Here is a 14,615-nt window from a genome sequence, read left to right as displayed (position 1 = left end):
CGCCATCCCCGAGCGAAGATGGAATACCTCTGAAGGGGCTTCTGTAGTTACTCTGGCTTGCGGTGCTCTCGGGGCTGATGCGTACAGCTAGGACGGCATAGGTGAGGAGGTTCAGGTGCTGCTCTCTCACGGAGAGGTGGTGGAGAGGTTGCCCCGCGTCGCTTCTTGCTCTGGAGTGAGGCATGGTTCATTTTCCTAAAGGTCTTACTGTGACTTAGAACTCTGACTTAGAATAGACTATGCTTGATGGGCTGGTGCATGAATACAGTTTTCCCTAGATAAAGTAGAGTTTTAATTGCTTGTCCATTACATTGTCTGGCATAATGCCCCAGGCCAGCCTCAGGAAACTGGGAGAGAATGGCTTTAGATAGTTTTTGGAGCACTACATCTCCCTGATGGTCGCCGTGGCCTGTCTTGTTGGTCAAAGATCTGTAAGTCTTTTTGTCTTGTGCTTTTTGCTGCTTTGAGATACATCAGTCCCCTGGGACAGACCTTCCCGTGAATTTCCAGACGCTGGTCTGTTATACATTACCTGTTTGAAAAACATCAACTCTGGTATGAGCTCTATGTCTGCTTTCTCCCTAGTCTCCCTGCAGGTTCTCGGGAATATAGGACCTGCTTTGTCACAGCTCTTGTGTACCACTAGTGTGTCATGTAAAAAGCATCCCACCAACATGCACGGGACCCCTTCAGAACTCATTTTTGAATCTAGGTGCTACCCTAGTTGCATACATGGCATTCAGTCAATGGGTTACCAGGCTTTGCTTTGCAAGCTCCTCGCTGTTCAGACAGATTTTTGGGGCCCTCCTGTCCAACTGGGGGGTCAGTGTTCTGTCTGGTGGAGTGAGTGATGAACATTTGTAGACCATCTTTTGCTGTAGCTGCTTTTCTCCAGTAACCCACAGGGACAGGAGTTGACAGGTTTGCAGAATGTGCTTCAGAATCCCTGAATGTGCTGATTTGTGGTAAGAGATCCCTGGTGCACGTATCTCTGGAGAGTGGCAGGATTCATCCCACTTTCTGAAATGTCGTACTGCAGCAGCTGCTTTCCACTACTTCTCCAGGTGGCTCCTGCCCCACCTGCAGTGATTGTAAATAATAGCACAGCATTACTCTTCCTATATTGTAAGCTGGAAGAATAATTTTGTCCACCCATGGGGGTGGAGTTCTTGTGGCGTCCACTCTTAGCTTAGGACTCTTCATACACACTGTCTAAATCTTGAAACCTTTTACAATATCTAAGTCTTATGCTCTGTGAGATAAGAGTACTGTCAGGTACTAATTAGTGACTACATGCATAAGAGAACAAATTGCATATATTTGGCATCTCAGAGCTTGTAGTTTTGTTTCTTCAAAGTAGAAAACAAAAAGTACATTCTGTTGGACATTTCTTACCAGCTCTTCAAATAAGTTGTTAAAAACACTGTGGGGAGGGGGAAGAGTGTCAGAATGAAGGTTGTACATTATGGTTTAGTTTAACCAGCTTACTCATCGATGAGTGTCTCTGCATGCCAAGAGTCCAGTCCAGGGAGAAACTGAGATTTAATGAAGAACAGAAAATGTGGTTACAGAGGCAGATAGGAGCAAAAATGGAAGTTCAGACGTAGGAAGCCATTCATGTTTTGATATGCAAGTTAAACTGAATGAAGTTGAGAGCATTTTTCCTTACAAGTAGCTTGACCAATAAGGACTCATGGTTTTATTTGAAACCTGGGGAGGAAAAAAAAATCACAAAATTGTGCAGTGGCAACTTTTTAGTAGTAGTTCAAAACTTGGAAACATAGGTGAAAAAATGGAAAAATTATAGTCCTTGAAAAGGATGGCTTATAAATTCTAATGGCATTTCCATTGTGGACTACAACAGAGTATTACAGTTTTTGAAATGACACAGACTAGACCTGAACCTTCTGCATGAAATTATTTGTTTGCTTTTGCAAGCAAAAAGGGGGAATGGGACCTGCTCTGGGGACACTGGGAGAGCAGTGTTTTAATTATTCCAATGCGTTTCTTTTAATTCTGTTCCTGAATTCATGTCTGCATGAAGCTATCAAATTTCATATGAGTAAGTGTGAGTAAATTCATAACCCTGGTGTTTGCAGTGGAAATCTTGGAAAATATGAACTCTGAAGGCTCAAGAAGAATTGCAGTAGAAGTATTTTTAAATTCTTGGAGTCGTCCATAATGTGAAAATTGTAATGCAAGTGTTACATAGAAAAATGACAAGAAATTATGAAGTTGTTTCCTCTTCTGGCATAGGCCTGACTTACAGAAAAGTAAAGCACTATATCATTTAGGTTGAGCTTATAGCCAGACTTCCTTTATAAATTATGTTTCCAGTTCCCTCTTCCTGTCATACTTAACAGCCTCTACACTACTGGATTATATTCTGATTGTTTCTGACCTGTTATTTCCATGTCTACTTTCAGACTTGAGTTGAATATCAAGGGAAAATTCCTTTAGATCAATATGATTGTGGAGTTACGACATCTTGTGGAAGTGTTTCAAGCACACAGACAATAAAAGACTTGTGTCTTTGTTAAAATACTTTTTCTTGAAAAACAAGCAACAAATTTAATCTTACTTTGGGTTTTCTGTTAAAATTTCATGGTAGTGTAAATGGAAATTAGTCCTCCCTTGGATTTTCTAGCATAAAATCTATGGCTTTCATCTTCGAAACCACAACAGACTGTTCTGAATGTTCCTTCTTTTGTGACCTAAAAGAATGAAGAAAATATGTACATGCTTCATTTCGAAGGTAATTATTCTAATTTCTAATAGTTTAATCTCATAACAACAAGATTGGTAAAAGAGAAGCAGGCACTATGTTGGAGTAAGGAGGACAAATCTCTAGACTTTTCTTTGTAATGGATATATATTTGAATTTTTTTTCCCTTCACATTATTTTATTTTCTTTTAATTTGCTTATATTTAAGTTTGTGTTTTCTTCCCTGGAGGGAACTGCAAAGAAAGGATTCAGATTTCTCTGTAGAGTGTTGGTATTATAATGGTTAATGTCTTAAGACAGTTGTGTCTGAAACTGGGCTTTGCTGGGATTTACTTATTTATATGTGTGTTTCAGAGGTGTTTTACTTAGCTTTTTCACTTGGTAAGTCAGGGAATCTGAGCCAGCTCAGATAATTTAGGAGAACGGAGCATATGCAGTTATCAGAAATAATTTTATTAGCTTAGCAAAGACCACTGAAATCAAAGAAGTGATCATCCCAGTCTGTTTTTTTCTGCCCAGAAGTAGTGGCTCCAGACTCATGTAGTCTGAAGTCATGCATGACTTCAGCTCATGCAGTATTGAAAGTGTGCTGAGCTGAAGGTCTTCAGTTTGAAATTGATTGGGATACGTTTTGGGTTTTTTTGTTGTTGGTTTTTTTTTGGTGGGGGGGAGGAAGGGCATTGGTGGTTTTGTTTTTGTGGGGGGTTTTTAGTTTTGTTGTTGTTGTTTTTTGGTGGGTTTTTTGTTTGCTTGTTTGTTTTTTGGTGTTTTGGGGTTTTTTTTGGTGCCATGCTATTCTGTCTTTGGTGCTCTTTATGATTTTTTCCCCCTGACTCTCTGCCAAGGAACCCCCAGTTAGACTGAATTCAAAACGCTGGAGAAACATTTAGAAGTCATAGTTTGCAAGTTAACTACTCACAGTAATGGAATGCCTTAAGGGTGGTTCCTCAGTTTTGCTGTTGAAGATGGCAAGGAGTCTTAGTTGCTTCCTGCAGTGGCCTTCTTGCTGTGTTTCCTTGCCTCTCAGATCTTGTGCTTATTGAACCTTTTACCTGTGTGATGTACTCTGCTTTCTCCTATGTCCTTGGGGGGCCTGGTTTGATGTTCAGCAGTAGAACGTGTGATAACTTCATCATTCATTATCTGCTCAGCCCATTCCTTAACTGGATTCTGCTCTTGAAAGTGACAGAGTAGTGAATCTTGCACTGCAGATAAATAATTGTGTTTGAGTCACTGGTGGGTTCTATGGTTTTGTTTTTGTCCCAGTGGCGCACTGCAGTTACTGAGGAGTGACACAAACCTTGTTGTGGCTGACACACATCCAACAGTTTGTTTCCAGAAATCACATAATACCTTGTTTTCCTTGTGGAATAAGTGTACCAGAGGCATGTGTAAGGAGGATCCAATCTAATTTGATGTTTTATTTTCCAGTCATCTGAATTAATAGAAGCAGGTAGAGAAAAGGCTGAAGGTTAACTAACAAACAGCAGTAACTAAGCTGGTTCCCTGCTTCCATCCATTACAAACTCCACTAGTCCCTGTATATCAGTCTTTATATATCCAAGACATAGGTGAAATTGTGTGTCATAGGAGACACATGATGATTGGTAAGGGGAAGGGAGCAGTGTCAGAACACTGTGGCACGAGCATGCTTGAGTACTTTCTACACTTGGTAGGGAACAGTTTTCTCATGGTCTTTCCATGAGACTTTTTATTTTCCATAGTCTGAACTTCTCCTGCATTTCATGCTAGCTTTTGATGCACGTTAGCCAAAGTCTGCATGATTGCTAATCACAGTGTGGTGGCTGGTGTCCATCTGGCTCTGTAGACCAGAGTGTTAGAGTAGCAGAAACTTCCTTGTAGGTAACAGCAGAGTTGTTATGGGTTTTGGGGGTTTTTTTGGGGTTTTGTTTGGTTTGGTTTGGTTTTTTTTGTTTTGTGGGGGTTTTTTGTTTTTTGTTTTTTTTTTGTTTTGGTTTTTTCACACTAAAGTTCACTGGCAGGAACTCTGTCCTAACTTTCAACCAGGCTTCCCTTGGCCCAGTAAATCCACATCCAGCTGATTTGTTATCAATGCTACCATATGGGCTGTTATTAGCTTCAAAACTGTTTTCTGTTTTCTTCTATTTTACTTCTGAATCTAGAGTCTTCTGGGCTCAGAAGCCTTCTGGGGACCACCTTCATTAACTTATTTTTAGAGATCTTCCTAGCAAAGACAAAGTTTTCAGAAGAAGGGGGAGTTGAAAGGAAATGTAGGAGTACTATGCTTACCAACTCTAACTACCTAACTGAAATCAGTGAGACTTGTCTTTAGAATGTGGTTTTTTTTGTTTTTTTGTTTTGCCATTTCAGAACAGAACCAAAACCCATCTCAGTACTTGCTTTTGACGCAACATAGGACAGGAAGCTCATTTAAAGAGAGAAACAGAAAGATCTTTACTGCCTATGGAAAGAGAAACAGGATTTATATGCTTTGAGAAGGTATGTAACAGAAGATTTACTTGGTTAAAAAGTCCAATAGGAATTGCTCATTGGCATTAAGCTGCTGTCTCTCGCAAGCTGTTGCTTCCTGCAGTTCAACACAGAAATAGCTCTCTTTTTTCAAGGGAAAAGCTAACCTGTCCTTGTTCCTAATATTCAACATTTCAAAATAATGTCCTCTTAATTGGTTCTTTAAAGAAGCAATTTAGCTGTGCAACAGCAATTACAGTTGGTTTAAGTCGAACTGTAAAGCAAGTCATTGACATTTAACATCAGATTTGAGTAGGGCTGTAGTCCATAGTGGAGGTAGTGCAAAACAGAAAATACTGGTGCATATACAGTAAAGGCTGAGTAACAAATTTGAAGGTAAGAAATATAACATAGCTATTCTTTCTGGCTTTTCTTCTTTTAGTTTGTGTATTTTCATGTTCACAGATCTGCTGTAGTTTGCTGCCATTTAATTCTAACAACTCATCTGCTTGAGGAGATTGTTGTAATGTATCCAGTGGCTGTTCCTGCACCAGGAGGTGAAGGAAGTAATGGACAACATGGGAAACTTATTTTTTTCCTTTTTGTTTTTGGAGCTGTGTTACTCTGTGCTGGATTCCTTCTTTCAGTTTTTATTCTCCAGTCATGTCCATCTGGAAGCTTCAGTGACTGTAACGAGGTCCTTAAGGCTGCTGGGCCAGTGCTGGCTGTAACTGGACTGGTTTGTGTTTTACTGGCACGATCAAGAGCCAGGATGTATATAAGACAAAGACAATTGCAAAATGAACAGGTGTACAGTCTTGTTTTTTGTCGTGGGAACTGTCAGTTTGCCCAGTTTCTTATATTTGGATTCCTGTTTTTAACTAGTGGAATGTTAATTAGCATCCTGGGCATTTGGGTTCCTGGTTGCAGCCCTGGCTGGCATATGATGCAGCTCAACCACACTGGCACTTCTGACGTGGACCTCCAGGGCTGTGGGTTCCTGTCACTTCAAATCATGGGACCTTTGATTGTGCTCACTGGATTGTGTTTCTTCGTGATAGCTCATGTTAAAAAGAAACAAAACTTAAACCTCAACCAAGAATCCTGTGAAAGTGAAGAACATGCTCACAGCCCTGAACCTTTTCAGGTTACAGTAGGTGAGTAAAAACTGTTGGAACTTTACACTAGTGAACTTTACACTACATTATTGAGTTTTTTTCCCACTAATAATTTATGTCTGGATGTTACTTATTTGAGCTCTAAGGATGTCAATTCTGCCATGTCAGGATAGCCAAAATAGAAAAATGTTACTTTGTCTCATATGGTTTCTGTATGGTCAGTTCAGTTACCTTTCCCAAAAAGGCAGAATCTCCTTAGCATGAAAAGAAAGGTCTGACTGTGTAAAGCAACATAATTTGACACAAATGAGTCTAACCTTAATTCTTTTCTCAAATGGTGTAAATGACACTGCAGATCACAGACTTCTAAGACTATATTTAAGATTTATTTTAGCCTTGAGCTCTGACCCCTTAAACAGAAGATTCTGATTCATAACCAGTGTACTGTATTTTTTAAATTGTGACCACATCCTCAGTCAGTCAGAGGTATAATTACAAGATTTAAGCTCTTCAACCACGGGGTGGAAATTGGTAGATTTTCTGCTGTACAATATATTGAAGTAGTGAACTATGTATCAATAGTCATCGTTAGTGTGCCTTGAACTACAAGTAATTTAGTAGGGAAACGGTCACAATACACAAAACCAGTCCTCAGAGCTATTAAGGAGTTCCATTATAGCACTGCAGTACTTATGGAGAAACTTAGAATTACCTATGTTACGTTTGGGAGGGAAACTCCCTGTTTGGGAGGAGTAACTTCCTGTCCTTAAAATGTTCCAACAGTAACTGTGCTTTGCACTTTCAGTTCTTGTAGACTGCCAACCATATTTGTGTGTCTCAGCTAGATAAACACTCTCTCTTGTCAGCTATATTGTCTAAATGAAACCCTTCATTTATAAATGTGCTGCATCTTTATTTTGGGTTTATTTAGGTTTTGAATGGACCTCCGACCTACTCCAACAGGCCAGAATGTATCAATTCTGTATGTAGGATCATTTATCTTAAAAGCTAGACATGTAAAAATTATAGGATGCTGTTAGTATAACCAGAGGTGTTCTTCAGAAGCAGTAACTGGTGTTCTTTCCCCTAGGTGATGCTGTGATGGTATTCCCACCCCCACCACCCTCTTATTTTGCTGACCCTATGTCACCAACTGTGACACGTTGTCTTATGTCAAGTGTTTTGCCTACAAATGACAGTCCTCCACCGTACCACTCTATCTTCAGTGATGGGTAAGACTGTGTTCATCTCTGACTTTAGAAGTGTGAGCTGTCTCTTTAGGTATTCAAGTCCTTGTTCTTATGTAATCACTGTGAATTAACTACTAGGCACGACTTACTTCAGGTGCTTTGCCTGAATCGGCATTAAAATATGGTAGTATACTAGGAGAACTACAAACTGCAGAGTGTCCTTTATGAGGATTAAATTATTATGATGACTGGAAAGAACTTCTGAAGTTCTTAAATCAATGGCCCTTAGTAGATTTCTTCCACAGATTATTCAACAGCACTATGGTAGTGACATAATATGTATATTGCCAGATTTTAGGAGCCTCTATTATGACACCTACACGCAGAATGTTACTTTATCTACCAATGTGTTCTGTTTTCCTGTGTCCCTTATCTCTGCCTTGAGGAAGTGAGACCTGTTGTGCTGGTCTACCTTGATCCTGCTGTGTCAAGATTAAAGTATTCCTTGATGTCACAGAAGGCTCCAGCATGCTGATAAGGGAGGATGCAAACCCAGTTTCATTTCAAGATGTTGTATTTTACCCTTGCACCCGGTCCTTACAAACATTGATTATAACAAGATTGGCTGACACCACCAAGCTCAGGGAGCAGGAGCTACCAAGTTACCAAAGACTTGAATGTACCACAAGAACTTGCAGGATTATTTGTCCTATGTGAGTTACTACCTGCAGGCCGCTAACTTGCGGGTAAAAGAGGTTACTGCATGGGCCACATAATAGAAGTCAGAGCCAGATCTGACTAGAAGAGCTAGGTGTCACATGTCTAGAGTCCCTTACTTACTTTCAGGCCCTTAATTATTCAGAAATTAGTTGATTTCATATCTTTACAATGGTCCTACATCAGCCTGGGTTTGATCTGTTGGTAAGTTGTGTGATACGTTTAATGACTTTAATTCACAAGACTGTGCATGCAACGTAGTGTCACTGAAAACTGGGAAATAAACTCTCCAACCAATTTGTTAGATTACAAAGCCAACATTTGTTTATTATCAGTGCTGGTGGTTTGAGAAATGCTCTAGAAAGCATGTATGCTCAGTAACCCAATAGACCTGGTTATTTTCCTAAAACTAATACATATTCATCACATTTACTGAATACATACATATATGCTAATTATTTCCATGGACTTGTTTGGATATGGTTCCAGATCTTCTGATTTAATCTTTTCTCCTTGAGAGTATCTCAAATCATTCATGAGGTCATAATGTACTTCTCTTACCATTCTTTGCTCTGACAGTCAATCCTTGTTCTCAAAACTGAGATATCAGCTACTATGTATTAATCACTGGTACAAGGAAGCGTTAACTGGAGCAAGACTTATTAGTCAGATGTAGGGAATTAACACAAGGCCACAGAAGTCTCTGATATTTGTACTAAGCACTGTATGGGACAAAACTAAGCATTAACCATGAGTATAGGGATAATACACTTTGTTATGCTAAAGTTAAACTTTAGTATGTTTTCCAACATCTTCCCCTACTGCTGCATAGACTTCTTATAGAAATATAACCTATTTGGTGACAATTGGAGGCACCATCACTGGCATTGCTGATGAGTGGCTGAAAAAGTGTCTGACAGGAAAGGACCTGGGAATGGTGGTCAGCAACACCCGAACATGAGCCATCAGTGGCTAAGGTATCCAGTTGCATCCAGGCTTGTATCAAAAAATAGTGTGGCCAGCGAGACTAAGGCACCTAAATACTCTTTTCAAGGGGAGGGGGACAATAAGTGGTTTGTTCCTGGCAAACAGTGGCATGGGGAGCAGAGATTAGAAGGAAAAGATGCTTACAGGGGTTCTCTTCTGAATCTGGAGTGTTCTGGCCACACTGGAACACACTTGCTGTCTTACGCAGTTGACCCAAGGGCTTCTAAGATAACAGAAGCCAAGAGGGAAACATTGGAGGACTATCTGAAAGGAACTAAGGGATGTTCTTCCCGGCAGGCAGCATGGCCAGCATCTAAACTAAGGTGCTTTTACGCCATTGCACATAGCATGGGCAACAAACCTGAGCAACTGGAAGCCACTGTGCTGCTGGAAGGCTATGACCTTGTTGCCATTTCTGAAACTTTGTGAGATGAATCCTTTTTCTGGAGTGTGACTTTTAATGGCTGCAGGCTGTTTAGAAGAGACAGGGAAAGAAGTAGAGGCAGAGGGATTGCTCTTTACAGCAAGAGGTGGATTGAATGTGAAGAGCTGTCCCTGAAGAATACCCATGAGCACGTGGAAAGCCTGTGGGGAGGAGCCAGAGGCCGAGGCAGCAAAGGGAACCTTGTGGCTGGGGTCTGCTACAGCTGCCTGAGCAAGGGGAGCCCATTGACCAAACCTTCCCACTCCAGCTGCAGGAGGCTTTGTGCCTGCAGGGTCTTGTCCTATGGGGGAACTCAGCCACCCCAGCAGCTGTTGGGAAAGGAGCTTGGAGGGCTGTAGGCAATGCAGGAGACTCCTGGAATGCATAGAGGATAACTTCCTGAGCCAGGTGCCAGACAGCCCTGCCGAGGGAATGTGTTACAGGATCTATTGGTCACCAGTGCAAGTGAGCTAACTGGGAGACCAGGAGTGGAGGCAGCCCAGGCTGCAGGGATCATGCATGGGTGGAATGTGCAGTCCTGAGGGATAGGGGTCAGGTAAGGGGTTAAAGTCCAGCTCTTGAACTTTAGGAAAGCAAAGCTTCCAGTCCTTTGGGAATCTAGTCAGTGGGATCCCCTGACAGACTGCCCTCAGGGACACGAGAGTAGAAGAGGGCTGGCAGATCTTTAAGCAGCTCTTCCACAGAGCACAAGAAGTGGCTATGCCCGAGAGTAGGAAATCAGACAAGGAGGGCAAGGGAACAGCAGGGGTGAGTAGGAGCTTGCTAGTCAAAATTAAGGGAAAGAAGCAAATGCACAGGCAGTGGAAACCAGGACAAGTAGTCTAGGAAGAGTTTGGAGATGAAGTACAGTTGCGCAGGGAGGCAGTGAGGAAGGCCAAGGCAAAACTGGAACTGAACCTGCAAGGGACACAAATAACAGGAAGGGTTTCTGAAGGTACAGTACATTAACCAGAAATGGAAGGACAAAGAAAGGATATGCCCCATTAAACAATGCTGTAAAAGTGGTGACAGTGGATGACAAAGCCAACGTACTCAATAACTTTTTTACCTCAGTCTTAAATGGCGACCTCTCTCTCACTTACGGTTAGATGGAGAGCAGGATGGAGACTGGGGGAGCAAAGACCCTCCCACTGTAAGAGAAGGTCAGGTTCATGGCTGTCTGAGGAACTGGAATGTACATAAGCCTAGGACCCAATGAGCTGCATCCCAGAGTCCTGAGGGAATTGTCAGTAGATGTGGTCAGTAGATGTCAGTCATATGTAGTTGCCAAGCCACTCTCCTTGATATTTGAAAAGTCACTGCAGTCTGGGCAAGTCCCAGGTGACTGGAAAAAAGGAAAAACATTGTAGTCATCTTTAAGAATGTTAGAAAGGAGGAATACTGGGGAAATACTGACCTGTCAGCCTCACCTCTCCCTGGGAAGATCATGGAACAGATGCCCCTAGAGCTGTGCACGTGTAGGAGGGACAGGGAAGTGATTCAAGACAGACAACCAAACTGCATCAAAGGCAGGTCCTGCCTGATCAACCTAGTGGCCTTCTGTGATGGGATGGTGGCAGCAGTGGACAAGGGGAGGGTTACAGGTGTCATTTATCTGTTATTTTACCGTAAAGCCTTTGGCACCCACAATATCCTTCTCTCTAGATTGGAGAGAGATGGATTCGATGAGTGGACTGTTCAGTGGATGAGGAATGGTTTGACAATCATATCCAGAGGATAGTGGTCAGTGGCTCAGAGTCCCAATGGGCTTCAGTGACAAGTGCTGTCCCTCAGGGGTCCATATTCAGACCAGTGTTACTAAATATCTTCATTAATGACTTGGACAAAGGGATTTGCAGATGACGCCAAGCTGAGTAGTGAAGTTGTCACATTTGAAGTATGGGATGCTATCCAGAGGGGCTTGGACAAGATGGAGAAGTGGGTTTATGGTAATCTCATGTTTTAACAAGGCCAGGTGCAAGATGCTGCACCTGGGTTGGGGCAGTCCCTGGTACCAACACAGGCTGGGGATGGACAGATCAGAGCAACCCTGCCCAGAAGGACTTGGAGGTGCTGTGGGTGAGAGGCTGAGCATGACCCAGCCATGGCACTCCCAACCCAGAGAGCCAAACATGTGCTGGGCTGCATCCAGAGCAGTGTGGGCAGCAGGGCAGGGAGGGGATTCTGCCCTGCTCTGCTGAGACCCCAGCTGCAGTGCTGCATCCAGCTCTGGGGTCCCAGCACACAAATGGCATGGAATGGTTGCAGTGAGTCCAGAAGAGGCCACCGAAATGACAGAGGTCTGGTGTACCTCTCCTGTGAGGAAAGCATAGAAGATTTGGGTTTGTTCAGCCTATAAAAGAGAAGGCTTCGGGGGGAACTTTTGGCAGCCTTCCAGTACCTGAAGGGAGCCTACAAGAAGGAGAGGCACTTTTTACAAGAGCATTTAGTAACAGGACAAGGAGGTCTGGTTTCAAACTGAAAAAAATTTAAAGTAGGTATTAGGAAGAATTTCATTACTGTAAGAGTGGTGAGACATTGGAACAGGTTGCTCAGAGAAGTTGTGGATGTACCATCCATAGAAGTGTTTAGTGCCAGGTTGGATGGGGCTCTGAGCAACCTGGTCTAGTGAAAGATGTCCCTGTACAAGGCATGAGAGGTTGGAAATAGATGATCGTTGACATCTCTTCAAACCCAGACTTTTCTATTATTTTGTGGTTCAGTTTTGGGTCCTTCTCAGTAAGAAAGACACTGAGGTTCTGGAGTGTGACAAAAGAAGATCAGCACAACTGGTGAAGGATCTGAAGCACAAGTCATGTGAGGAGTGGCTGAGGAAGCTGAAATTTTTCAGTCTGGAGAAAAGGAGGCTTGACCTTATGTTGTCTTCAATTGCTGGAAAGAAGGTTGTGGCAACATGGGGATTGGCCTCTTGGTACATAACAAGTGAGTGGACAAGAAGACCTGGCCTTAAGCTGTGCCAGGAAAGGTTTATCTTAGCTATTAGGGAGAGTTTTTCTGCAGGAAGGTTTGTAAAGCATTGGATCAGGCTACTCAGAAAAGTGGTGGAGTCACCATCCCTGGAACTGTTGGAAAATCATGTGGATATGGTTTCATGCCTGTGTGAATTTCTCTGTCTCGTGAACATATGTACAAAAAGAGGCAGTTTGTTGAGATGGTATCTACTGGAGTGTGTAAAACACCTCAGGCTTAGGTATACAACCCAGAATGCGTGACTTCAGCCTGTGGTGTTTTCTGATGGGGATGCTCTAGCTGTTGCCCTTCCATGCTTCCCTGTGTGGGAAGAGACCCACAGAGCTGATACCTCCTCTGGGTGTTTCACTCCTGCTGTCTCACAGCCCAGCACTTGCTGGCAGTCAGTGCATCTTGACTAGTGCAGATGGCTTCCGGAGCACTTTAATGGAAGAGAAGCAATGGCCTCATTGTTCATAACTGTGCTGTGATTGAAGATCCCAAATATGGCAGGGATACACATTTCATATGTTGGTGGCTACTGGACAAAGGTGATTTGCCTCTTTGATCTATTGCTCGGTGTTCTGTCAGCAAGCACTGTGCTGCAGCCTGTGCTGGATGAGAGAGCTATTAGTGAGCTGAGTCATGGTCTCATCCCAGAACTGCTTGCATTTTTCCTGCAATCTGTTACATAGCACCTCAGCATTTGTCTTTTAGTATTTTTCTCTCCTTTGAAAACCCCCGTAGACCAGTGACAGCATTGGAGATTAGGTGACTGTGCTCTGTATTTGTGCTCCTCACTCAATATTGGTATGGATACAGATGTATGTACAAAAGCAAGAGTCAGCTCTGGGAGTGAATCATGAGGTGCAAGGAGTTCTTCCCATTCCTTGGGAAGCAGCTGAAGCAATATCCTGAGGGCCAGCTCCAGGATGAGATGAGCAATATACCAGAACAATGTGGGGTCAACCAATTTTGATCCAGCTATGATGGTTAGAGGAGGACAGGGAATACTTAGCTGCTCATCTTGATCATCCCTGGGAACTTTGCAGTCTGGTCATGTCCAGTTGCTTCTGTTTTTCCAGCTCTGAGTGGGCATATGACTCCTTATGTCTGTCATGGATTACTGGTATGCCTAATAAAAGTTTGATTTATATCCATTCATATAAGATCTCAGAAGGCTAGGGATTCTGATTTTTTTGATGCAGTTCAAAGTCTAGTAACTGTCTTTCATAAAGGAAGGGAACTGAGTATGTGATACACTACAAAAGGGAAGATACGTGAGGAGCTAAAGACCAGAAGAAGATTTAGTAAGATTGTGAAACAGCACAGCCAGAAGCAGCTAATAGCCTTAAGCCAGGCTGTGACTGGTGATCTGAAAGAGTCGAAGGGAGCTTGTTTTGGCCTTCCTCTCTGAAATGATAGAATTTTGGTATGAGTCATAATGTAGCCCACAGAATGGAATCCTAATGCTTATGCAAGTTCTTTGCTTCAGGGATTTTTAGGAAGTGTATGCATACATGTATGTTTATGTAAATCAAGTCAAATTTCACTCACTATAGATAAATGAATTATGCTAATACATAGTTTTGTGTTTTATAGAGCACAGCTTGCTGACGATGAAAGAACAGTTGCTGTTAGAGACTATGAATCCATATATACAATTTCTGGAAGCAGCTCACCTTCAGATATTTTACCAATGTTATACCTTTCTTCTGAATCACCTCCAAAATATGAAGAAAAAGCATCAATAACAAATAATGAATATTCGCCATCTTCTTCCTCATCTTTTTCATCTATTTCCTTAGCCACATCTGACACCAGCTCGTAAAGGACTGACAGTTCACTTAATTTTTAATTAAAATGTACACAGATATTTACAATTTTTTGAATTTATTTACATTTTGTAATAAAAGCAATAATGTTGGCTGTGCCTAATTTTTCATCAGGAAGAACAAGCAATGAACTTAGATTTCAAGAAACACTAGAGAATCTGGGCCTCTGCTGAAGTAGTCTGAAGGGAGTTCACTGCA

The 14,615-nt window shown here is 42.2% G+C and overlaps 1 protein-coding gene across 5 annotated transcripts in view; it reads left to right on the top strand.

Moving 5' to 3' along the window:
• The window catches only part of TMEM171 (transmembrane protein 171), a 56,997-nt gene that overhangs the window by 489 nt on the left and 41,893 nt on the right, over positions 1–14,615 (top strand). For 2 of the 5 annotated variants that reach the window (XR_004420715.1, XM_033085168.1), the window contains exons 2-4: positions 5,078–5,206; positions 5,619–6,333; positions 7,385–7,526. Coding sequence is in view for 4 of the 5 variants with exons in the window: in XM_033085168.1 (XP_032941059.1) it covers positions 5,171–5,206; positions 5,619–6,333; positions 7,385–7,526 (893 nt within the window). In the remaining variant the exon portion in view is untranslated. Of the gene's footprint in view, positions 1–12; positions 102–2,647; positions 2,756–5,077; positions 5,207–5,618; positions 6,334–7,384; positions 7,527–14,184; positions 14,510–14,615 lie in introns of those variants that run through there. The other 3 variants (XM_033085170.1, XM_033085171.1, XM_033085169.1) reach the window with 3 other exon arrangements.

The sequence above is a fragment of the Catharus ustulatus genome, chromosome Z (assembly GCF_009819885.2).
Source record: "Catharus ustulatus isolate bCatUst1 chromosome Z, bCatUst1.pri.v2, whole genome shotgun sequence".
NCBI lineage: Eukaryota > Metazoa > Chordata > Aves > Passeriformes > Turdidae > Catharus > Catharus ustulatus.
The sequence above is the reverse complement of the archived record's forward strand: the minus strand, read 5'-3'. Positions and strand labels throughout refer to the sequence as shown.